Raw genomic sequence first — 20,328 nt, 5'->3', positions numbered from 1 at the left:
GCCGCACCCCTCCGCTATCTCAACGAAGTCGAGCCCCCGCTGGTCGGGACGCCGCAGGCGCAGCTTGAAGCGTCCTGTGCACAAGCGCTGTACACGGTGTAGGCACGGCGTCGTCGAGCAGCTGTGCTCGCCCTGCCGTGCGAGAAGCGCGAAGCGTCGAGAGAGCGGCGAGGGGCGGCTGCCGCCGATGCTTGAGCGTGGGAGCAGCCGCCTTTCACGGCACCCGCCGTCTGCGCGCCTCTCTCCGCCGCGGCGCGCGCGAGGCGAGGCGAGGCGCGATCGCGGTGCGGCACCGGGTCCAGCTTGCAGCCGTGTGGCCTGGCGACTGCGCTGCGTGCTGGAGCTGAAGCAACGCTCGATGCTGCACTCTTTGCTCTGTTCGCTGGTCAGGTCAGGTCCCAAAGTGCGGTGCAGAGGCTGCCGGGCGGCAGCGAGAAGAAGGAGGGGCCGGGCGGCGCGCACGATGCGTGAGCCGGCTCCGGCAGCGATGCAGCCGCCGAGGAGGCGCGCAGGGTGGAGTTGCGGGCGCGAGGCACGGGAGCAGTGTCAGCGCCCCGCGCCCGGCGACGCCAGCGTGCAGCGCGCAGCGCCGCCCACCGGCCGTGCCCCTTCCCCGCCTCTCCGCACCGGCCCGCTGCGCCCGCCGTGCCTTGCGCGGCGGCCTTCGCCTCGCTTCGTCTCGCGTGAGATGCGCTTCTCCACAGCTGTCAGCACAACCACCACCCACGCCTCGGCCTCACACGACCTTCTCACACCCACCACACTCCCGCCGGTGCTCTCGTCTCTCGTGCACCACCACCCCATACCCACCTCCCCACCCGCCCCTCTCAGCCTCCCGTCCCGGCCCCTGATCCCGCAACCCGCTCGCCCAGCATGTCGTTTCCCGCCACGGAGAATGGCAAGCTCTCGATGAAGGGCCGCGTCGCCATCATCACCGGCGCCGGCAACGGCATTGGCCGCGCGTGAGTGGCCCGGCCAAGCAGTGCGTGAAGCTGCTTGCTGACCAGCGCACGCACCACAGCTACGCCATGAGCATGGCCGCGCGCGGCGCCAAGGTCGTCATCAACGACCTTGGCCCGTCGACGCAGGACAAGAACCGCAAGGCGGCCGAGGTTGTCGTCGAGGAGATCACCAAGCTCGGCGGCGAGGCCATTGCCAACCTCGACTCGAACCTCGACGGCGCCAAGATCGTCAAGCAGGCCATGGACAAGTGGGGCCGCGTCGACGTGAGTGTGCGCGAGGCGTGTGCCAGGAGCCTGTGCTGAGCGCAGGCGACCCGCAGATCCTGGTGAACAACGCCGGCATCCTGCGTGACAAGTCGTGAGTAGGCGCAGCCGGGCAGCGGTCTCTCTGCAGGCGCTCACACCAACCCTACAGCTTCAAGTCCATGTCGGACAAGGAGTGGGACGCCATCACGGCCGTGCACATCACTGGCTCTTTCGCATGCGCACACGCCGCATGGCCGATCATGCGACAGCAGAAGGTGAGCTGTGCGCGAGCCACGAGCGCGACCTGGCGCTGACGCTGCTGTCTAGTACGGTCGCATCATCAACATCTCGTCCGCAGCCGGCATCTACGGCAACTTCGGCCAGGCCAACTACTCGGCCGCCAAGATGTCGATGATCTCCTTCACCAAGACGCTGGCCATCGAGGGCGCGCGCTACAACATCCTCGCCAACTGCATTGCTCCCATTGCCGCGTCGCAGATGCTGGCCTCGGTCATGCCGCCGGAGGTGCTCGAGAACCTCAAGCCCGAGTTCGTTGCGCCCCTGGTGACCTTCCTCTGCTCCGCCTCCAACGAGGGTGAGTTGCGCTAGCGCGCTGTGCTCGCATTCGCATCTCACACAGTTGCTGCAGAGACGACGGGCCAGATCATCGAGTCCGGCGCCGGCTTCATGGCTGCGCTGCGCCGCCAGCGCACGCGCGGTGCCGTGTTCAAGACGGACGACTCCTTCACGCCCTCGGCCGTGCAGGCGCGCGTCGACGAGATCCTCGACTTTGACGAGTCGCCGTCGTACCCGGAGAAGATCACGGACGCCAACTACCTCGAGCTGCTCGAGCGCGCCAAGGAGGCCGACACGAACAAGCAGGGCGACGAGGTGCGCTTCGACGGCAAGACGGTGCTCGTGACGGGCGCCGGTGCCGGTCTGGGCAAGGCCTACTCGCTCATGTTCGCCAAGCTCGGCGCGAGCGTCGTGGTCAACGACTTCTCTGCCGACGCCGCCAACGCCGTCGTTGAGGAGATCAAGAAGGCTGGCGGCAAGGCGGCGCCGGCTGTCGGCAGCGTCGAGGACGGCGAGAAGATTGTCAAGGCGGCCACGGACGCCTTCGGCTCGCTCCACGTCGTGATCAACAACGCGGGCATCCTGCGCGACAAGTCCTTCGCCAGCATGGTGGAGAAGGAGTGGCACGACGTGATGAACACGCACCTGCGCGGCACGTACTCGATCTGCAAGGCTGCCTGGCCCATCTTCATCGAGCAGAAGTACGGCCGCATCGTGAACACGACGTCCGCCGTCGGCATCTACGGCAACTTCGGCCAGACGAACGTGAGTCGAGCGCGCGCGTGTGGCCTCTGCCGAGTGCTGACTCTTGTCGCGCGCGCAGTACTCGACTGCCAAGGGCGCCATCACCGGCTTCACGCAGACGCTCGCCATCGAGGGCCAGAAGTACAACATTCTCGCCAACACGATTGCGCCCAACGCCGGTGAGTTGCGCGCGCGAGGGGTGCTAGGGCCCGCGCTGACTCGCTCCTCCAGGCACGGCCATGACGTCCACCATCTGGCCGCAGGAGATGGTCGACGCCTTCAAGCCCGCCTACGTGGCGCCCGCCGTCGGCTACCTCGCCAGTGAGGCCAACACGGAGCACACGAAGCTGCTCTGGGAGGTCTCGGGCGGCTGGATCGCGGCCGTGCGCTGGCAGCGCGCCGGCGGCCACGCCTTCTCCTTCTCGCGCGAGCTCAAGCCCGAGGCGGTGCAGAAGCGCCTGCCCGAGATCTTCAGCTTCGACGCCGAGAACGCCTCGTTCCCCGCCTCGAACCAGGAGGCCATGATGCAGATCATGGACAACATCGGCAACGCCGGCGAGGACGAGGGCGACGACGACGACGCGGCCGGCGAGGACGACAACTCGGACCCCGAGGACAGCGACCTCGTCAAGGAGGCCAAGTCGCAGAAGATCGACGAGTCCGAGTTCACCTGGGGCGAGCGGGATTCGATCCTGGTGAGTGCTGCCGCGGTGCATCCAGCGGCCTGTTCTCAGGCTGACACGTCTGGCAGTACAACCTCGGCATCGGTGCGCGCGCCGAGGAGCGCAAGTACACGTTCGAGCAGGACGACGAGTTCCAGGTCGTGCCCACGTTTGCTGTCATCCCGCAGTTCGTCGCCGGCGCGAGCCTGCCGCTCGACTTCCTGCCCAACTTCTCGCCGATGATGCTGCTGCACGGCGAGCAGCACTTCAAGATCCTGCGCGAGGGCGGCCTGCCCACCGAGGGCAGCGTGATCAACAAGCCGAGCCTCGTCGAGGTGCTCGACAAGGGCAAGGCGGCGGCGGTGACGTCGTGCGTCAAGTCGTACGACAAGAGCAGCGGCGAGCTCGTCATGGTGAACCACTCCACGGTCTTCATCCGCGGCTCGGGCGGCTTCGGCGGGCGCAAGTCGCCCAAGGAGCGCGGCGCCGTGACGGCGGCGAACAAGCCGCCGTCGCGCAAGCCCGACGCGGTGCTGTCGCACAAGACGACGACGGACCAGGCGGCGCTGTACCGCCTCTCGGGCGACTACAACCCGCTGCACATCGACCCCGACTTCAGCAAGGTGGGCGGCTTTGAGAACCCGATTCTGCACGGCCTCTGCTCGTACGGCATCAGCGGCAAGCTGCTGGCCGACAAATTTGGCCCGTTCAACGAGATGAAGGCGCGCTTCCTCGGCGTCGTGTACCCGGGCGAGACGCTCGAGGTGAGCGCGTGGAAGGAGGGCAAGACGGTCATCTTCACCACCAAGGTCGTCGAGCGCGACGCACCGGCCCTCGGCGCCGCCGCCGTGCAGCTCGTGTAGAGCGGGCCGCCGACGCAGCGAGCCAGCCCCCATACCTCCTCTCCTGACTGTATCTCTCGCGACCCACGACTCGTGCTCCCGCCTCTGTGTATCTGTCCTGTGCGATTCAATGGAAGCCCTGCATCGCAGCGTAGGAGTGAAGCCTGCTCCAGAGCCGGCAAGCCGCGGTGTTGGCCAGCGTCGCCTCCCCCGCACTCTCACGATCGCAGGAGCGGGGGTGGAGGCTGGCGTGAGCAGCACGCGGCTCGGCCGCATCTCAAGCGCCGCTCCGGCCCCCGCATCCCCGCGATGCCGGCCCTGCCTCGCCCGTAGGCGCATGAATCATGGTGAGCGCAGCGTGCGTCGATGTCGACATCGCAAGATCCGGGGAAGGGGCGCCGTGTGAGAGCGAGCGAGTCACAAGCGACGCTAGCGCACGGTCACCGGCTCACGCGTGCGCGCCGGCCCGGAGCGGCGCCAGCGTGCGGTGTGCGCGCACGCGGTCGTCACAGAACGCGGCGCATGCGGCGCCGTACGGCCGAAGCTGCGCCCTTGCGCGCGCGCGTGGCCGTCAGCATGGCTTACCGCGCCAGGAGACTCAGCGAGGGGTCGAGCACATGGAGCGAGCGCATCACCCCCTGGGGCCCAGCCACACGCCCCAGAGTGACCGATCACTCCCCGCAGATTGAGCGAGGCGCTGTTCTGAGGGGCGCAGATTTGATGGGAGAGTGCGGCAGGCCGCGGCTGCGGCCGCGGGCGTGAGATCAGCGCGTGAGGCGGCGCCGGGCACCGAGCACCGGCCGGGAATAGAATCGGCGCAGCTTGCATGCTTCTCTTCGCAAGCGCTGCGCCGCGGCCGCGTCCGTCCGTTCGGCCGGAGCGCTCCGGCGCCGCGGCGCTCCTTACGCGCGGCGCGAAATGTCCGCGTGCGTGCCTCCCTTGCGTCAGGGTGACTCCGCGGCACGGGAAGCGGCACGCACCCGCGCCCGGCGCCGGCGGCCGCGCCGAGGTTTCTCGTTTGCTCAAAACGTGCGCGAGATCTCCCGATGACTCCACCAACACACCAACCTGCCCGTCTTCTCTTCACACCTCATCAGTCCTCGCACCTCTGGCCTCGCCTCACCGCACCGCGCCCTTCACTCTTCACTCTCAATTCACCTCACCTCGCTCGCCGCCCAGCATGCCCGCCCGCGTCTTCGCCTCGAGCCACGTCGTCTTCGGCTCCTTCGCCGACCTCTGGACCGTCGAGCAGATCCGCAAGCAGCAGAAGGCGCAGCAGGCCGCGCAGCCGTGGCTCGCGCGCTCCGACTCGGCCAGCTCGTCGCCGGCCAGCTCGCCGGCCAGCAGCCGCCCGCCGAGCACCATCTGCAGCCTGCTCGACGACGAGTTTGAGCGCCGCCGCTACGGCTCTGCTACGGTGAGTGCCAGATCAGAGTGGTGAAGGAGCTAGGCGACGTGCACCTGGAGCTGCTTGGCCGCTTGTGCTGTCCATCGTCGTCGTCACCGTACTGACGGCGTCCTCTGCAGAGCTCGCCTGCCTCGTCCGTCTCGGGCGGCATCTACATCCACTCCAAGGCGTCGGAGGAGACGCTGCAGGACTTCCAGCAGGACAGCGACGAGGACGACGGCCTGAGCCTGCGCCGCATGTCGGCGCGCCGGTGAACGTGCCGTCGCCGTCCACGGCGTCTGCCACGGCGCCGCAACACCATCATCACCTCTCATCCGTACCTAAGCCGCTCGCCACACGACGCCGCGTTTCCCACGCTCGCGTCCAGGCAACTCGGTCCCACGGCACCTGCGCACTCGAGCTCGCATCGCAACAGCCGCAGCGTCTTCTTCGCTCGCGATGCTCGCCTCCAGTGCAAGCCGGACGTCTCGCTGCTTGCCAGCAGAGCATGCTTAGGCGGCGTCGACGTGGCAGCGGCTTCCACGCCGCGTGCCTTCCCGCGCCTCGCGTTAGCGGCAGATTTCGGGAGTGCCGGCGGCGCGGCGATCTCGCGCCTGCCGCACTAGCGCGCCGCGCCGCCGGCCGACGAGCGCCGACTCCGATCGGCGCGCGCGCTGCTCGTCCCTTCCTCCACGCCTCCCGGTCCTGTAGCAACACATGTACTTCTAGACATAGCATAGCGCTCTAATCCGAACATCGACATCCGAGAGGCGTGTGCTGCGATGTGTAGCGTCGGTGAGGGCCGGCCGCGCTCTACTGTGCGGCGCAGGCGGCGATGAGGTGTGTTGGAGCGCGAGTCGCCGCCGCGGCTCATGCGGCGCGAGGTGGAGGTGCGGTGGGCATGCCGTGCTCGCCTCGCCATGTCGCACGCAGCGCCACCCTGCTTGCCCGCACACCACATCCACCCCCCACACACACAACCATGGTCCAGGACACGCTCGCATTCAAGTGCGCCCTCATCACCGGCGGCGGCGGCGGCCTCGGCTTTGCCATGGCCGAGTTCTTCCTCAGCGAGGGCAAGCAGGTCATCATTGCCGGGCGCACCGAGGACAAGCTCGTGGCCGCGAGCAAGAAGCTCAAGGATGCGCCCTACTACGTCCTCGACACGGGCAGCATCGCCGACATCAAGCCGTTCGTCGAGAAGATCGTCAAGGAGCACCCCGAGGTGCGCCAGGCTTGCCGCGGGTGGTGGCTCGGGCGATGCGCTGACACCAGCCACAGCTCGACTGCCTCGTCAACAACGCAGGCGTGCAGCGCCCGCTCGACGTCAACAACCTCGACCTTGATGCGGCGGACCAGGAGCTGAACATCAATGTGCGCGGTGAGTGCCGCTCGCGCGCGCACCCGCCCGCATGCGCTGATCCTGGCACGCAGGCCCGATCCACCTCGCCACGCACCTGCTGCCGCACTTCAAGGCCAAGCCGTACGCCGTCGTGATGAACGTGACCTCGGTGCTCGGCTTTGTGCCGTACTCGATCCTCAACCCGCTGTGTGCGTGTCCTCGCGCAGCTGCGTCCTGTCTGTTCTGCTGCTCACACCACCCCGAACAGACAACGGCACCAAGTCGCTCATGCACAGCTGGTCGTACGCACAGCGCACGCAGCTCAAGGACACGTCGGTGCGCATCATCGAGATTGTGCCGCCGTCGGTCGGCACGGACCTGCACCGCGACCGCGTGGACCCGGTGCGTGTCGCCGCTGCATGCGCCATTGTGTGCCAGGCTGACCCCTCGCGCCAGGACGACAACAAGAACACGCCCAACTCGCTCACCGTCGAGCAATTCATGAAGGAGACGATCGAGGGCTTCCGCAGCAACGCAGATACCATCAGGTGAGTCAGCCTGCGGCGTGGGAACCGGGCGCTTGGCTGAGACTGCTTCCTCTGCAGTGCCGGCAGCGGCAAGCAGCTCGTGGCCAAGTGGAAGGACGCGTTCGACGAGCAGTTCAACAAGGCAGCGGGCGCATGGAAGGGCATGCCGAAGAAGGAGTAGAGCACGTGCGGGCGCCAATGTAATGATTGCAGACAGATCACAGCAGTCCGCGAGTACACGCACTCAGACGCTCGGCAGCACGACGGCGCAGCTGAACCAGAGCATCTCCTCGCTGCCGTGCCGCATGTCTGCATCCGCATCGGCGCCCAAGCCACAGTCGAGCGTAATGCCTCCGCCGGCTGGAGCGCGCCGCCCGCTGCGCAACGCACGTGTAGCTCCGGCGCCGCTCTTCTGGTTGCACATGCGGCTGCGTGCCAGCAGGCTGTCCGCGGCCAGCGTTCGCGGCAGAATGCGCGAGGCGCGCATGGGTATCGGTGCGGCGTGAGCTGGTGCCTCGAGGACCGCTGGCGGCGATGCAGTCGCCATGCGCTCGTCCTTGCCCGCATCGTGCATCTCTTCGTCTGCGGACAGACGCACGTCGCCCAGCGACACGACGCGGCGCTCCTTGACGACGCTGCCGAAGAGCGCCGCGTGCGCAGGGGCGCGCGGCGTGAAGGGCGTGCTGCTGCTGGCGCTGGCGATGCGGAAGAAGCCCGGGCGGCGCGACGAGTGCGGCGTAGCGGGCGGCGGGCGCCGCTTGAGCGGACTGAGCGCCTCGCTGAGACGATGCAGCTCGACGTCGTCTGCGTCGGTCGACTCTGAGGCGCTGCGAGAGGGAAGGAGATGGCGCGCGGACGCAAAGGGCGTCATGGGCGGCAGCGCTGGCGGCGGTGCGCTTGGCGGGGAGGCCAAAGCAGTGCATTCGGCAGGAGGCGAAGTCGCTGGTGCGACCTGGCAGTCCTCTATTGACTCGTCGGCGTCAATGTACACGTTGCCCGTGTCAGACGAGCGCGGCGTCGAGGGCACATCGGAGAAGACGGTGTTTGAGGAGCGACTGTTGGACCGCGCATCGCCGCTCGAGGCGTCACTGAGCTCAGCGTCGCTCGCCATCGGGTCGTCTCCGCTCGGCGGCGTGGCGGACTCGAATGCCCGCCAGTCGAGCTTGACATTGCGCCGCGGCGTCCAGCCGGGACAGACGAAGGAAGCTGGCGCTAGCAGCAGGATGTGCGTCTTCGTCGGAGCTGCGCAGGTCAAGCGTGAGTATGTCTCGTGCTTCGTTAGCTGGTCGGGACTCACCGAGCGGCTCTCCTATCCCCATCACCGGCCGATCCGCATCCTCATCGCCCGCCTCGACGAGGAAGCGGACAAGCCTTCGCTCGAGAACTCCCTCGTCCTTCTTCCTCCGCCGCTCGCGCTCATGCAGAAGCGCCTCGTCTGCGTCATCACTCTCCTCGGGAGCTGATGCGGCAGCTGCGTGCCGCACGTCGAGCACGAAGAGCGAGCGCGGCAGCAGCACCGAGGGCCCAAATACCAGCACGAGCGGCAGCGGTGCCGAGGTGGAGGAGCCGGGCAGCGCGGCCAGCGCCTCGAGCGCATCCGAGAGCGCCCGCGAGAGATCGTGCGTGGCGGCCAGGAGCTACAGACACGTCGTTCAGCTTTGTACGCTGGTGCTGCCGCTGCTCCTGTCACCGCTCACCTTGTCACGCTTGCGCTCCCTCGCGCCCTGCGGCCGCCGGCGGGCGCCGGGCATGGAGACACGCGCGGCCTCGAGCCTGCGCTGGCGCTCCATGAGCGCGATGGGCTCTGCGATGAGGCCCTTTGCGAAGAGGACATGCTTCACCGCCGCCAGCGCGACGCCGGCGACGAGGCGGCGCGTGTGCCCGGCGCCGACGAGGACATCGCTGCCGCTGGCCTCGAGCGCGTAGGCGGTGCTGAGCGAGGGGAGCGCGAGCTGGGCGTACTCGGCTGCTGGGAGCGCCATGAGGCGTGGCACGCAGGTCCGGCGCAAAGAGCGGAGCGAGACAAGGAGCGAGCGACCAGTCGGTGGTAGTCGCCGGCCAAGGAGGGCGGCCAGGAGCGCGAGGTGTTGCTCTGCCGCTGTTCCCACGCGCGCTCAGGCGCGGCACGCCCACACGTGACGCCGGGGGGGCGACGCACGGGCGCTGGCCAGCGAGATGCTGCTGGCGTGCCTGCCGCCTTCCCGCGGCGCCGCGCCGCCAGCGCTGGCGCTGCGCGCCGTCGACACGTCGACTTCCAGTGACACGCGCCGCCGCCTTGGCTGCTCCTTCTCATCCACCGTCCATCCCCGCACCCACGCTCCCTTGCGCTTGCGCTCTCGTTCCATCCCGCACGGCGCTCGTGCTGCATCCGTCACCCACGACTTAGCGGCCTGCATCGCACGCCTCGCGCCTGCCGGGCCCCGTGCGCCCTTCTCCCGCGCCTGCCGCCGCGCTTCACGACCCCGCACGACGGCCGCCCGCCATGCAGATGCTCACCAAGGTGCGCCAGCTGTGCTGCAGCGCCGCAGCGCGTGTGCTGACGTGTGTTGCTGCAGTTCGAGAGCAAGTCGAACCGCGTCAAGGGCATCGCGTTCCACCCGCGCCTGCCCTTGCTCGCCTCGTCGCTGCACAACGGCAGCATCCAGCTGTGGAACTACCAGACGGGCACCATCTATGACCGCCTGGAGGAGCACGATGGCCCCGTGCGCGGTGTCGACTTTCACCCCACGCAGCCGCTGCTCGTCAGCGGCGGCGACGACTACCGCATCAAGGTCTGGAACCACAAGACGCGGCGCTGCGTCTTCACCCTGACGGTGAGTGGTCAGCAGGGGCACGCCGGGCTGGACGGTGGCAGAACGCAGCTGTGTAGATGCTGCGATGCTGCAGTCTAGAGCATGCCGTGAATGCGAGCGCCAGAGAGCTCACCGAGAGCCGCGCTGCAGGGCCACCTGGACTACGTGCGGACCGTCTTCTTCCACCACACGCACCCATGGATCCTCTCTGCGTCCGACGACCAGACCATCCGCGTGTGGAACTGGCAGAGCCGCACGTGCATTGCCATCCTCACTGGGCACAATCACTACATCATGTGGTGCGTATCGCCCTGTGGCTATGGGCAGCGAGCAAAGCTGACCGCCTCGCAGCGCACAATTCCACCCGCGCGAGGACCTCATCGTCTCAGCGTCGATGGACCAGACGGTCCGTGTGTGGGACATCTCAGGCCTGCGCAAGAAGAACACGTCGGCGCAGCCCATGAGCATCGAGGAGCAGATCGCGCGTGCCAACAGCGGGCAGGCGGACCTGTTCGGCAACACGGACGCCATGGTCAAGTACGTGCTCGAGGGCCACGAGCGCGGCGTCAACTGGGCATCGTTCCACCCGACGCTGCCGCTCATTGTCTCGGCGGGCGACGACCGGCAAGTGAAGCTGTGGCGCATGTCCGAGACCAAGGCGTGGGAGGTCGACACGTGCCGCGGCCACTTCAACAACGTCTCGTCCGCGCTCTTCCACCCGCGTCATGAGCTCATTGTCTCGGACGGTGAGGACAAGACGATTCGCGTGTGGGACATGGGCAAGCGCACGGCCGTGCAGACGTTCCGGCGCGAGCACGACCGCTTCTGGGTCCTGACGGCACACCCGAACCTCAACCTCTTCGCCGCCGGCCACGACAACGGCCTGATCGTGTTCAAGCTCGAGCGCGAGCGGCCCGCGTTTGCCGTGCATCAGAACACGCTCTACTACGTGCGCGACCGGCAGGTGCGCCAGCTCGACTTCCAGAGCGGCACCGACTCGGCCGTGCTCTCTGTCAAGCGTCTGGGCAACCAGTACGTGCAGCCGCGCACGCTCAGCTTCAACCCGGCCGAGCGCTCCGTGCTCGTCACCTCGCTCAACGGCGAGACGGGCACGTTTGACCTGGCGCCGCTGCCGCGCGACGGCGCGAGCGACGTGCAGGAGTCTGGCACCATCGGCAAGCGTGGCTCTGGCTCGTCGGCTATCTTTGTCGCGCGCAACCGCTTTGCGGTGCTGGACAAGGCCGCGCAGACGATCGAGATCCGCGACCTCAGCAACGGCGTCACGAAGACGATCACCTGCCCGGCGCCGACAAACGAGATCTTCTTCGGCGGCACTGCGAGCCTGCTGCTGTCCACGGCGACGGGCGTGACGCTGTACGACATCCAGCAGCAGAAGACGCTGGCCGAGGTCAAGAGCCCGCCAGTGAAGTACGTCGTGTGGAGCAACGACGGCTCGATGGTTGCGCTGCTCTCGAAGCACACCATCACGCTCAGCAACAAGACGCTGTCGACGAGCGCGCTTGTGCACGAGACGATCCGCATCAAGAGCGCCGCGTGGGACGACAACGGCGTGCTCATCTACAGCACGCTCAACCACATCAAGTACGCGCTGCCGCAGGGCGACAGCGGCATTATCAAGACGCTCGAGGCGCCCGTGTACCTGACGCGCGTGCGCGGCAAGCAGGTCTGCGTGCTGGACCGCTCGGCGCGCCCGCAGACCATCGCCATCGACCCGACAGAGTACCGCTTCAAGCTGGCGCTCATGAACGGCGACTACGACGACGTGCTGCGCATCATCAAGACGAGCAACCTCGTCGGCCAGGCCATCATCGCGTACCTACAGCAGAAGGGCTACCCGGAGATTGCTCTCCACTTCGTGCAGGACAAGTCGACGCGCTTCGACCTGGCCATCGAGTGCGGCAACCTCGATGTCGCGCTCGAGACGGCCGAGGCCATTGGTGCCTCGGAGGTGTGGGACCGCCTGGGCGCCGCGGCACTCAAGCAGGGCAACCACAAGATCGTCGAGCGCGCGTACCAGAAGACGAAGAGCTTCGAGCGCCTCTCGTTCCTCTACCTCACGACGGGCAACAAGGAGAAGCTGGCGAAGATGGCGATCATTGCCGAGCGCCGCGGCGACGCCATGAGCCGCTTCCACAACGCGCTGTACCTCGGCGATGCTGCGCAGCGCGTCGCAGTGCTGCGCGAGTCGGGCATGGACGCGCTGGCCTACGCCACGGCCAAGTCGAATGGCCTGCTGGACGAGGCCGCGCGCATTGCCGAGGAGGCAGGCATGACGTCGGGCCTGACGGACCTGGAGATGAGCGGCAAGCTGGGCAGTGCCAGCGGCAGCGGCAGCGCACCATTGCGGCCACCGCCCGTCATCACGCAGGGCCACGAGTACAACTGGCCCGTCATCGGCCAGGCGCAGAGCTTCTTCGACAAGGCGCTCGTGGCGAACGCGGAGGACGGCGGCATGATCTTCAAGGACAACGCCGTGACCGGCGCAGAACAGCACAACACCGACGACTGGCTCGACGGCGATGCGTTCGTCGATGCCGAGGACGTCGACGAGCTGGGTGCAGTGCTGCAGCCGCAGGCGGTCGGTGGCGTGGCAGCCGTGGCCGAGGCGGAGGAGGCATGGGAGCTGTCCGATGGCGAGCTCGCGATCGACGAGGCCGACGAGTCCCTCGTCGCGCCACTGTCTGCCGCATCGGCGCCAGACGAGTCGTCGCTGGACGCCGGTGTTGCGGAGGCGGAGCACTGGCTGCGGAACTCGCCGCTCGCCGCCGACCACGCCGCTGCTGGCCGCTTCGACACCGCCATGCAGCTGCTCACACGGCAGGCAGGCGTCGTCGAGTTCGAGCCGCTGCGCGCCCACTTCCTGCAGGCGCACTCCGTGGCGCGTGCCTTCCTGCCTGGCGCTGCCTCGCTGCCGAGCATCGTGCTGCACCTGCGGCGCAACCCGGACGAGACGGAGATGTCCAAGGTGCTGCCCGCGCACGCCCGCACCGTCGCCGAGATCGGCGCACAGGACCTGCAGGCTGCGTACCGCGCCGTCAACGGCAACAAGCTGGAGGACGCAGAGGCGCTCTTCCGCAAGATCCTGCACCAGCTCGTCATGACGGTCGGCCGGACCGAGGCGGAGGGCAACGAGGTGAGTTGTGTCTGCGGAAGCAAGCTGAGCGCCACTGACGCTCGCTGCAGATCCTGGATCTTATCGTGGTCTGCCGCGAGTACCTGCTCGGCATTGCCGTCGAGCTGGAGCGCCGGCAGGTCGCAGCCTCGGAGCCGGAGAACGTGGCACGGCAACTCGAGCTCGCTGCACTCTTCACGCACGCGCAGATGCAGCCGCCGCACCAGCAGCTGGCGCTGCGCACGGCCATGACGACGGCACAAAAGGCGGGTAACGTCAAGATGGCCAGCTCGTTTGCTCGCCGCTTCCTCGAGCTCAACCCGACGCAGGCGCGCGCTGTGCAGACGGTGAGTGGCGCGGGCGTGCCAGCAGCAGCGCCGAGACTGACGTCCATCCTCAGGCACAATCGATCATCGCCGCAGCCGACCGCAGCCCGCGCGACGCCGTGCCGGTGCCGCAGTACGACCCGCACGAGCGCACCTTTGTCATCTGCGCCGCATCACACTCGCTCATCCCCGCCGGCGGGCTCGGCGCCGTCGAGGACCCGCTCACGGGCGCCAAGTACAACCCGGAGTACAAGGGCGAGCGGTGCCGCATCTCGCAGATCAGCGAGATTGGCAAGATCGCCAGCGGCCTGCGGACATTCGTGGCGTGAGAAGGAAGGGAGCCGGACTGGAGCAATGGCTATACTTGTGCATGTTGCTGCGCAGACGAGTGATGAGATGACATGGCGATGCGTTACATTGCCGAGGTGGCGAGACGCACGCCCACCTGGACGACCAGCTCGAGCACTTCGAGCGCGGTCGCCTCGGGCTGCAGCGCCGTCTCGTACTGCGCCGCTTGCTCCTCGACGGCCTCGAGCGCGTCGACGAGCTGCTCGAACGGCTCGCCTGCAGCTTGGTTCAGCTCGGCGCGGAAGCACAGCGCAGCGGCTTGCTTCATGAGAGCGCCGGCGACGCGGTACGCTGCGACACAGGTCAGCGGAGCTGCCACGGAGGACCGGGCGCTGAGTGCGCACCTTCGGCTGCTCGGTCGAACCACACAGCTGCAAGAGGAGTGATGCGAGCTGGAAAAGCGGTCAGCGGAGGGCAGCCTGTGAAGAGCAAGTTTACTCACGTTCCTCCTGCCCGCGAGCCAGGAGTGCACGCCCGTACGTGAAGGCGGCATCGCCGCGGTGCTCGGCGTTGTGGTCGGCAAGAGCCTGTCGCACGCGGTGAGTCAAATGCGCTTGCTTGGTGCGAACGGTCTAATCTCACCGCAGGCAGAACCTCCTCCATTGTGGCACACGCCTTGGCAGCCATATCCAGGTGCTCGGCCTGCAGCTCCGCCAGCAGCACGAGGCCTTGTCTGTGCAGCGCGATGCGATCCTGCCGCTCGGCCTGGGCGAGGAAGCTCAGGAGAGCGTCCAGTGCTGCTGCTCCCTGTTGCGCCGTCTGAAGCAGCGTGTCAGCATCAGACCATGGCGCAAAGCTGATGCTTCACGCACCGCCAACTCTCGTGCAAGCCTAAGCGAGTCCAGCAAGCTAAGCTTGGCGGCAGGTCGATCTTGCTTCCGGTCACCCTCCCCGACATCGGCCGGTCGTGCATAGTTCGCGAGCGGCAGAGTCTCGGCCACGACGCCATCGACTTCCTTCTCGATTTCCGGTCGACGCAGGCGCAGCTCGTGCATGGTGGCAGCATCGCCTCGTCGCCGCGCTTGCAGCCAGACCACGCGCAGCACCTCGGCTTGCCATCGAGCGTAGCGCTGCGCCGAGAGCGAATCGCACAGATCTGCGTCGAGAAGCACAGCGAGCGCCGCGTCGAAGTTGCCGGCCTCTGCGAGCTGAGCAAAGACGTCAGCGCCATTCACCTGCCGCCAAGCTAGATGCTCACCTGCCAAGCCTCTCCACTGGCGCACTCAAGCCGCACCTCCGCCTCGTGCGCCCGAGCCCGCTGCACACTCGCAGCCCAGCACGACTCTCGCAGAGGCGCTGCTACTCGCGCGTGGCCAAGCTCATGCCAGATGCGCGCCTCTCTGCTCGTTGTGCGATAGCTCGATCGCGCCACACTGGTGCGTGGCAGGCTCGGACCCAGCGAAATTTGTCTGCTCGGTTGTGGGCGTGCATTGGAGAGCCAGATGCCCTCGACTAGTCGAGCGAGAACGGAGTACAGAGGCGCGCCCTGTAGACACGCATGATCAGCAGCTGACGTCGCTCGTCCGGTCAGCTTCGGTGCTCACCTCGTTCGAATCGTGATCGGCCTCCCACAAGTCGTCCAGCTCGTACGGTGGGCGTATCGCGGGGCGAGAGACTTCTGAAGTCGTCAGACCAACGACAGCCTCGTCGCGCGCCTCCAGGTCGAGTCGCCGCACGAGTCTGCGGATTCAATCAGCGCCCGAGTAGACGCGTGGTCTGGGATGAGCTGCACGTACGAGTCGCAGGCGAGAATGGCGTCGGTGTCGGACAGCAGGCGGGCCATGTGGATCGCGTCTTTGAGAGCCTGATAGCGACTTGTCAGCGAGCGTCTGCCGCTAATTCGAGCTCACAATACGCACGCTGCGCGACTCGGCCAGCCCGCCAGTCTCAAAGTGAAAGTACGCCAGATGCAAGAGCGCATGGTGGTGCAGCACCTTGATTGGTCTGGAGGAGAGCGAGCATGTGAGGCGCAGGTCGAGGCGTCTACCTACGCCGCACTTACGACGGCGCGCCGAGCGGGAACATGTCGAAGAAGTAGCTCATTTGCCGCAGAGCACCGGTGTAGTCGCCGGCACGATGCGCCTTTTCGTATCTGGACGGCAAGCGATGAGCCCGTGCGCCAGCCCTCCTCTGCGGCTCCACTCACTTGAGCCACGCTGCATGCCTCTTATTTACCGCGCGCTGAGCCCGCTGAGGCGCCTTGTCCTCGCGCTCTTGACCAGTGCCGTCGATGTAGTCGACCATCTCGGCGCACAGCCGTGCCATGCCGGCCTCGTCGAGACGCATGACGGCCAGGCGCACGCGGCGCAGGAAGATGCCCAGCATGGAGCGCCGGCCGATGCGCCGCCGCACGTCCTGCGTGGGCGGATTGTTCGGCTCGAGCGGGAAGATGCCCTGCAGGTCTGGAGTTGGCGCGATGAGCAGCGAAGCCCTGCATGGCGCAGCACTGCGACGCACCCTGCAACAGCAGCACGACGCCGTTGGGCTTGCTCTCCATGCGCTTGACCTGCGCGGCAAGCCAGTCGCTGACGCTGTGCACGTGTGCCTCGCGCCCGCGGCGGCCGTCGTTGGTAAAGGCGCAGTTGCCGTCGAGCGCGGCGTGCAGCAGGTGCAGATACTCGGCGTAGCTGCGCGGCGGCGGCTCGACGCCGGCGACGAGGCGTGCCAGCCAGAGACACACGCCCACCTCGGCGCACGCCGCGTCGTCGCTCTCGGCGTACGGCGCCTGCATGTACCACACGCCCAGCTGCGCGTGCAGCACGTCGGCGGCGCTGAGCGTGCGCGACGGACCGGCGACGCCGCTCATGCCGAGTGCTTGCGTTGGGGGCAGGAGGTGTTGGGTGTTGGACGCAAGACGCGAGCGGGCCGGAGTGGAGCGAGGCTGGGACGCGCCGGGGGCGGGACTCGGGAGTGCCGGGATGCAAGTGCAGCAGCAGCTTCACCACGCACCTTGCCTTCCCTCCCCCACACCCATCCCGCCACAATGGGCAAGAAGACAGACAAGCTCTACATCACCGCCACCGAGCACTCGGGCGTGTATGGCCAGCACGGCGCCAACAGCGGCGCACACGCCGCCGCCGCGCACGACGGCATGCGCGCGCTGCCGTTTGACTGCTGCGCGCTGAGCCTGGGCCACTGGACGAACCCCGTCTGCGTGCGCGGCGAGGTCAGTCGGGACCGCTGCTGGCCGCACTGCTCGGCACCGCTGACTGTCCACACTGCAGGGCACCATCTTCGAGCTCACGCGCATCATCCCGTACCTGCAGCAGTACGGCACCAACCCCGCCACGGGCGCGCCGCTCGAGATGAAGGACCTCGTGCGCCTCAAGTTCCACAAGAACGAGGAGGGCAAGTGGCACGACCCCGTCAGCTTCAAGGTGAGTGCAGGCGGGATGCACGGCTATGCGGGACCGACGTGGGCCATCTGCTGCGGCGTGTCGCTGACATGCATGCTGCAGCTCTTCAACGAGCACACGCACATCGTCGCGCTCGAGCCGTCGGGTAACGTCTTCACGCACGACACCGTGCAGCAGCTCAACGTCAAGGCCAAGTTCATGCGCGACCTCGTCGACGACACGCCGTTCAAGAAGAGCGACATCCTCACGCTGCAGGACCCGCATGCGCTCGGCGGGCCCAAGCCGCTCTCCCAGATGCACCACATCAAGGAGGGCCACGTCGTGCCGCAGCCAAAGACAGCCGCTGAGGCCGAGGAGGTGAACCTCTCGGCGACGGGCGGCGCATCGAAGCTTGTGGCGCAGCTCAAGGCGCAGCGCGAGGAGCGCGAGGCGAAGCGCGATGGCGAGGTGGCAGCCGCACCCGCGCCCGCGTCCTCTGCAGCGGCGTCGGGCGGCAAGGCGAAGGTGCCGTACAACGCCGGCGTGGGAAGCTCGGGCATGATGGCCGCCAGCTTCACGAGCAGCGGCATGACGCCGCAGACGCGCAGCGAGCGGCAGACGATCAACGAGGAGGAGTTCATGCTCGAGCAGGTCGCGGCCGGCGAGGGCATGGGCGCGCGCAAGGGCAAGAAGAAGGGCAATGCGCGCGCCTTTGTGCGGGTGAGTCGGGCTCCGCTTCCTGCGACTGACCGCGTGCTGAGCTGTGCTGCGCCTAGATATCGACCAACTTTGGCCCCCTCAACGTCGAGCTGTACTGCGACAAGGCACCACGGACGGTGAGCCATGCGACACTCTTGCCTGCTTGCGCCTTGCTGATGCTGCACGAGCAGTGCTACAATTTCCTGACGCTCGCGGCGCGCGGCTACTACAACGACACGGTCTTCCACCGGCTGATACCCGTGAGCGACAGCCGCCAAACGCACCACACGCGCACTTGCTGACGCACAGCGCAGAATTTCATGGTGCAAGGCGGCGACCCGACGGGCACGGGCCGTGGCGGCGAGAGCATGTGGGGCAAGCCGTTCAGCGACGAGCTGGATGCGCCGGGCGCGCTGCGGCACGACCAGCGCGGCTCGCTGAGCATGGCAAACCGCGGCCCGAGCACGAACGGCAGCCGTGAGTTGCAAGAGCTGCACTTCGGCTGCGACACCTGCTGACGTTTCGCGGCGGGCAGAGTTCTTCTTCACCTTCCGTGACAAGATGTGAGTGGCCGAGCGTCCGGATACGCAGTTCACGAGCTGATGCGTGCCCACCAGCTCAAGCCTGGATACCAAGCACACCGTGTTCGGCCGACTTCTAGCCGAGGAAGGCGAAGAGGGCGGCGAGACGACCCTCGACCGCATTGAAAAGGTGCCGACAGAGCCGGGCACCGACCGGCCACTGCGATCTGGTGCGTCTTCTCCACCAAGTGCTTGGCACGCGAGCTGACTGGCATCTCAGTGCGCATTCTGGAGGTGCGGTGTCTCGACGACCCCTTCGAGGCGTACAAGGCAGAGCTTGCGCGCGTCGAGTCGAGAGGCAGGTGCGTCCTTCTCATCGGCGTGTCCCTTGTATGCGCTGACACTCTCTCAGCGCCGAGGAGATCGCACGACGCGAGGCAAAGCGGAGGAGGCGCGAAGAGGACCGCACGACCTGGTCAGTCACACAGCCAATCGTCGCTCTCAAGGCCCGCTACTGACGCTCTCTCGCGCCCGCAGGCTCGGCACACAGCTCGGCGCCAAGGACGCAGCGCGAGAAGACGCCCTCGCAGACGCCGCCGCGCGCGAGAAGCTCGGCGCCGCAGCGGGCGTGGGCAAGTATCTCGGCGCGGCGCCTGCTGCTCGTGGCGTGGGCGTGGGCGCTGGCGCCAAGCGCAGCGCCGAAGCTTCGCTGCCTGCCGAGCCGGCGCCGGGCTCAGACAAGCGCAAGAAGCAGCGCGGCTTTGGCGACTTCTCTGCGTGGTAGGGCGGACAATGCGCATGGGTGCAGCAGCAGCATGCATTGCGAGTGTGCGCGATGAATCGCGCGTCGTGCTCAGGGCGAGGAGAGACGATCACTTGACCAGACCAGTCTCCTTGTTGGGGTATTCGAGCGGCGGCGAGTCCTTGCGGCGCCACATCTTGCGTCTGCGGGCGCGGCGATCAGCACATCTGCAGCAGCAAGCAGGCAGCTGTGCAGGCCAACTCACTTGCGTCCCGTGCTCGCATTCTCCGTCCACACCTCGACGCAGTTGGCGGCCTTGAAGTTGCGGATCCAGCGCGGGCTCCACAGCTCGTGCGCGATGCCCAGGTCCTTGCAGCAGCGCATGAGCGCGTTGGACTTTGCCGCCTCGCTCGCCGTCGCCACGCCGGCCGGGTCAAAGTACTCCTGCTCGCCGCGAGCCGTCGCCACGAAGCTGAGCCCAGAGATGATCAGCGGCGAGCCACCGAAAGGCGACGACGAGAGACTCACCGCCCCAAGCACACTAATGCCCATTCCCGGCTCACGATCTTGGTGCCCACGTTGGTCTCGCCCCGCGGCGCCAGACCCCAGCCGCCTGGCCCGAAGGCCTCGTTCAGAATGCGCCGGTACTTGATCTCCGGCAGGTAGAGCAGGCCATCTGCGCGCGAGTGTCAGCACGGCATGGTCCGGGACGCGCAGGCACTGCTCAGCGTCAAGAGCCGTCAAAAGCCAGCCAGTCGCCGCGAACGGCAACCGAGACCGTTGCCGAGCGCTGCGATCGTGACTGGGCTTCCTGCGTCTTCACCGGCCTGCTCGGCGGCCCTCGGCTGCGTCCAGCGTGCTCTGGTCGCAGTCCTCGCGCACTGCACCACTCCGCCGCACTCACCCGGCTTGATCTCGACGTCCTCGCCGTTGACCTCGCGGCCGAGGATGTCTGCGATGCGCGGCTCGAACGGCGCGCTGCCGAGGCCGGCAAAGGACGTGGACCACTGCGACTCGCTCGTGTCGCCCGGCGCGTCCGGCGCCGGTGCTGGCGGTGCAGACGGCGCTGAGGCGGCGGCGGCGGCAGCAGGCGATGCCGGTGCAGCAGCGGCAGAGGTGCTCGGTGCAGACGCCGCGGGAGCCG

The 20,328-nt window shown here is 67.4% G+C and overlaps 8 protein-coding genes across 8 annotated transcripts; 5 read left to right on the top strand and 3 right to left on the bottom strand.

Annotated features, from left to right (window-relative positions):
* Nucleotides 1–642: 642 nt before the first annotated feature.
* FA09DRAFT_327632 (putative multifunctional beta-oxidation protein) lies at nucleotides 643–4,186 on the top strand. The gene is made up of 9 exons (XM_025741468.1): nucleotides 643–962; nucleotides 1,022–1,226; nucleotides 1,283–1,320; nucleotides 1,378–1,483; nucleotides 1,536–1,803; nucleotides 1,858–2,549; nucleotides 2,608–2,707; nucleotides 2,760–3,223; nucleotides 3,280–4,186. The coding sequence occupies exons 1-9, from the start codon at nucleotides 874–876 to the stop codon at nucleotides 4,051–4,053; spliced, it is 2,736 nt and encodes a 911-aa protein (XP_025601195.1). The 5' UTR covers nucleotides 643–873; the 3' UTR covers nucleotides 4,054–4,186.
* A 977-nt stretch (nucleotides 4,187–5,163) lies between these two features.
* On the top strand, nucleotides 5,164–6,108 carry FA09DRAFT_327631 (hypothetical protein). The gene is made up of 2 exons (XM_025741467.1): nucleotides 5,164–5,449; nucleotides 5,560–6,108. Exons 1-2 carry the CDS (start codon nucleotides 5,213–5,215, stop codon nucleotides 5,692–5,694), a joined length of 372 nt encoding a protein of 123 aa, XP_025601194.1. The 5' UTR covers nucleotides 5,164–5,212; the 3' UTR covers nucleotides 5,695–6,108.
* A 293-nt stretch (nucleotides 6,109–6,401) lies between these two features.
* Nucleotides 6,402–7,469, top strand: FA09DRAFT_293374 (NAD(P)-binding protein; the record flags this gene model as incomplete). Its single annotated transcript, XM_025740046.1, has 6 exons — nucleotides 6,402–6,644; nucleotides 6,701–6,800; nucleotides 6,854–6,970; nucleotides 7,030–7,163; nucleotides 7,218–7,309; nucleotides 7,367–7,469. The coding sequence occupies 6 exons, from the start codon at nucleotides 6,402–6,404 to the stop codon at nucleotides 7,467–7,469; spliced, it is 789 nt and encodes a 262-aa protein (XP_025601193.1).
* Nucleotides 7,464–9,338, bottom strand: FA09DRAFT_327629 (hypothetical protein). The gene is made up of 3 exons (XM_025741466.1): nucleotides 8,986–9,338; nucleotides 8,586–8,925; nucleotides 7,464–8,530 (listed from the first exon to the last, which is right to left on the bottom strand). Exons 1-3 carry the CDS (start codon nucleotides 9,268–9,270, stop codon nucleotides 7,533–7,535), a joined length of 1,623 nt encoding a protein of 540 aa, XP_025601192.1. The 5' UTR covers nucleotides 9,271–9,338; the 3' UTR covers nucleotides 7,464–7,532.
* A 211-nt stretch (nucleotides 9,339–9,549) lies between these two features.
* On the top strand, nucleotides 9,550–13,886 carry FA09DRAFT_327628 (Coatomer, alpha subunit). The gene is made up of 6 exons (XM_025741465.1): nucleotides 9,550–9,788; nucleotides 9,844–10,101; nucleotides 10,231–10,379; nucleotides 10,432–13,234; nucleotides 13,285–13,560; nucleotides 13,614–13,886. Exons 1-6 carry the CDS (start codon nucleotides 9,771–9,773, stop codon nucleotides 13,866–13,868), a joined length of 3,759 nt encoding a protein of 1,252 aa, XP_025601191.1. The 5' UTR covers nucleotides 9,550–9,770; the 3' UTR covers nucleotides 13,869–13,886.
* Nucleotides 13,887–14,050: 164 nt separating this feature from the next.
* On the bottom strand, nucleotides 14,051–16,737 carry FA09DRAFT_118762 (hypothetical protein). The gene is made up of 11 exons (XM_025739028.1): nucleotides 16,345–16,737; nucleotides 16,034–16,289; nucleotides 15,890–15,979; nucleotides 15,747–15,831; nucleotides 15,624–15,691; nucleotides 15,432–15,567; nucleotides 15,086–15,373; nucleotides 14,700–15,035; nucleotides 14,470–14,646; nucleotides 14,330–14,414; nucleotides 14,051–14,279 (listed from the first exon to the last, which is right to left on the bottom strand). Exons 1-11 carry the CDS (start codon nucleotides 16,691–16,693, stop codon nucleotides 14,191–14,193), a joined length of 1,959 nt encoding a protein of 652 aa, XP_025601190.1. The 5' UTR covers nucleotides 16,694–16,737; the 3' UTR covers nucleotides 14,051–14,190.
* A 117-nt stretch (nucleotides 16,738–16,854) lies between these two features.
* On the top strand, nucleotides 16,855–19,255 carry FA09DRAFT_327626 (hypothetical protein). Its single transcript, XM_025741464.1, has 11 exons — nucleotides 16,855–17,053; nucleotides 17,112–17,264; nucleotides 17,346–17,942; nucleotides 17,999–18,058; nucleotides 18,113–18,181; nucleotides 18,236–18,398; nucleotides 18,457–18,484; nucleotides 18,539–18,672; nucleotides 18,723–18,804; nucleotides 18,855–18,917; nucleotides 18,980–19,255. The coding sequence occupies exons 1-11, from the start codon at nucleotides 16,871–16,873 to the stop codon at nucleotides 19,224–19,226; spliced, it is 1,779 nt and encodes a 592-aa protein (XP_025601189.1). The 5' UTR covers nucleotides 16,855–16,870; the 3' UTR covers nucleotides 19,227–19,255.
* A 77-nt stretch (nucleotides 19,256–19,332) lies between these two features.
* Nucleotides 19,333–20,191, bottom strand: FA09DRAFT_291832 (mitochondrial genome maintenance MGM101; the record flags this gene model as incomplete). The annotated part of the gene is made up of 4 exons (XM_025739992.1): nucleotides 19,333–19,387; nucleotides 19,450–19,656; nucleotides 19,713–19,860; nucleotides 20,089–20,191. Coding segments are annotated over 4 exons (513 nt in total), but the record flags the coding sequence as incomplete, so codon positions are not given.
* Nucleotides 20,192–20,328: the final 137 nt, after the last annotated feature.

The sequence above is a fragment of the Tilletiopsis washingtonensis genome, assembly GCF_003144115.1.
Source record: "Tilletiopsis washingtonensis strain MCA 4186 unplaced genomic scaffold FA09scaffold_2, whole genome shotgun sequence".
NCBI lineage: Eukaryota > Fungi > Basidiomycota > Exobasidiomycetes > Entylomatales > Tilletiopsis > Tilletiopsis washingtonensis.
Note: the sequence above shows the minus strand (reverse complement) of the source record. Positions and strands in the feature narration are given on the sequence as shown.

What these genes read in the sequence shown, in the direction of transcription:
- FA09DRAFT_327632 (XM_025741468.1), top strand. Translation starts at nt 874, where the DNA reads ATGTCGTTTCCCGCCACGGAGAATGGCAAGCTCTCGATGAAGGGCCGC. An exon ending in CACGATTGCGCCCAACGCCG is followed by an intron (nt 2,708 to 2,759) that starts GTGAGTTGCGCG and finishes TCGCTCCTCCAG; the next exon opens with GCACGGCCATGACGTCCACC. An exon ending in GCGAGCGGGATTCGATCCTG is followed by an intron (nt 3,224 to 3,279) that starts GTGAGTGCTGCC and finishes CACGTCTGGCAG; the next exon opens with TACAACCTCGGCATCGGTGC.
- FA09DRAFT_327631 (XM_025741467.1), top strand. Translation starts at nt 5,213, where the DNA reads ATGCCCGCCCGCGTCTTCGCCTCGAGCCACGTCGTCTTCGGCTCCTTC. An exon ending in GCCGCTACGGCTCTGCTACG is followed by an intron (nt 5,450 to 5,559) that starts GTGAGTGCCAGA and finishes CGTCCTCTGCAG; the next exon opens with AGCTCGCCTGCCTCGTCCGT.
- FA09DRAFT_327629 (XM_025741466.1), bottom strand. Translation starts at nt 9,270, where the DNA reads ATGGCGCTCCCAGCAGCCGAGTACGCCCAGCTCGCGCTCCCCTCGCTC. An exon ending in GGGAGCGCAAGCGTGACAAG is followed by an intron (nt 8,926 to 8,985) that starts GTGAGCGGTGAC and finishes ACGTGTCTGTAG; the next exon opens with CTCCTGGCCGCCACGCACGA. An exon ending in GGGGATAGGAGAGCCGCTCG is followed by an intron (nt 8,531 to 8,585) that starts GTGAGTCCCGAC and finishes TGACCTGCGCAG; the next exon opens with CTCCGACGAAGACGCACATC.
- FA09DRAFT_327628 (XM_025741465.1), top strand. An exon ending in CACAATCACTACATCATGTG is followed by an intron (nt 10,380 to 10,431) that starts GTGCGTATCGCC and finishes ACCGCCTCGCAG; the next exon opens with CGCACAATTCCACCCGCGCG. An exon ending in CCGAGGCGGAGGGCAACGAG is followed by an intron (nt 13,235 to 13,284) that starts GTGAGTTGTGTC and finishes CGCTCGCTGCAG; the next exon opens with ATCCTGGATCTTATCGTGGT.
- FA09DRAFT_118762 (XM_025739028.1), bottom strand. Translation starts at nt 16,693, where the DNA reads ATGAGCGGCGTCGCCGGTCCGTCGCGCACGCTCAGCGCCGCCGACGTG. An exon ending in AGGCATGCAGCGTGGCTCAA is followed by an intron (nt 15,980 to 16,033) that starts GTGAGTGGAGCC and finishes CTTGCCGTCCAG; the next exon opens with ATACGAAAAGGCGCATCGTG. An exon ending in TTCCCGCTCGGCGCGCCGTC is followed by an intron (nt 15,832 to 15,889) that starts GTAAGTGCGGCG and finishes GCTCTCCTCCAG; the next exon opens with ACCAATCAAGGTGCTGCACC.
- FA09DRAFT_327626 (XM_025741464.1), top strand. Translation starts at nt 16,871, where the DNA reads ATGGGCAAGAAGACAGACAAGCTCTACATCACCGCCACCGAGCACTCG. An exon ending in TCTTCCACCGGCTGATACCC is followed by an intron (nt 18,182 to 18,235) that starts GTGAGCGACAGC and finishes CGCACAGCGCAG; the next exon opens with AATTTCATGGTGCAAGGCGG. An exon ending in CGCGTCGAGTCGAGAGGCAG is followed by an intron (nt 18,805 to 18,854) that starts GTGCGTCCTTCT and finishes ACACTCTCTCAG; the next exon opens with CGCCGAGGAGATCGCACGAC.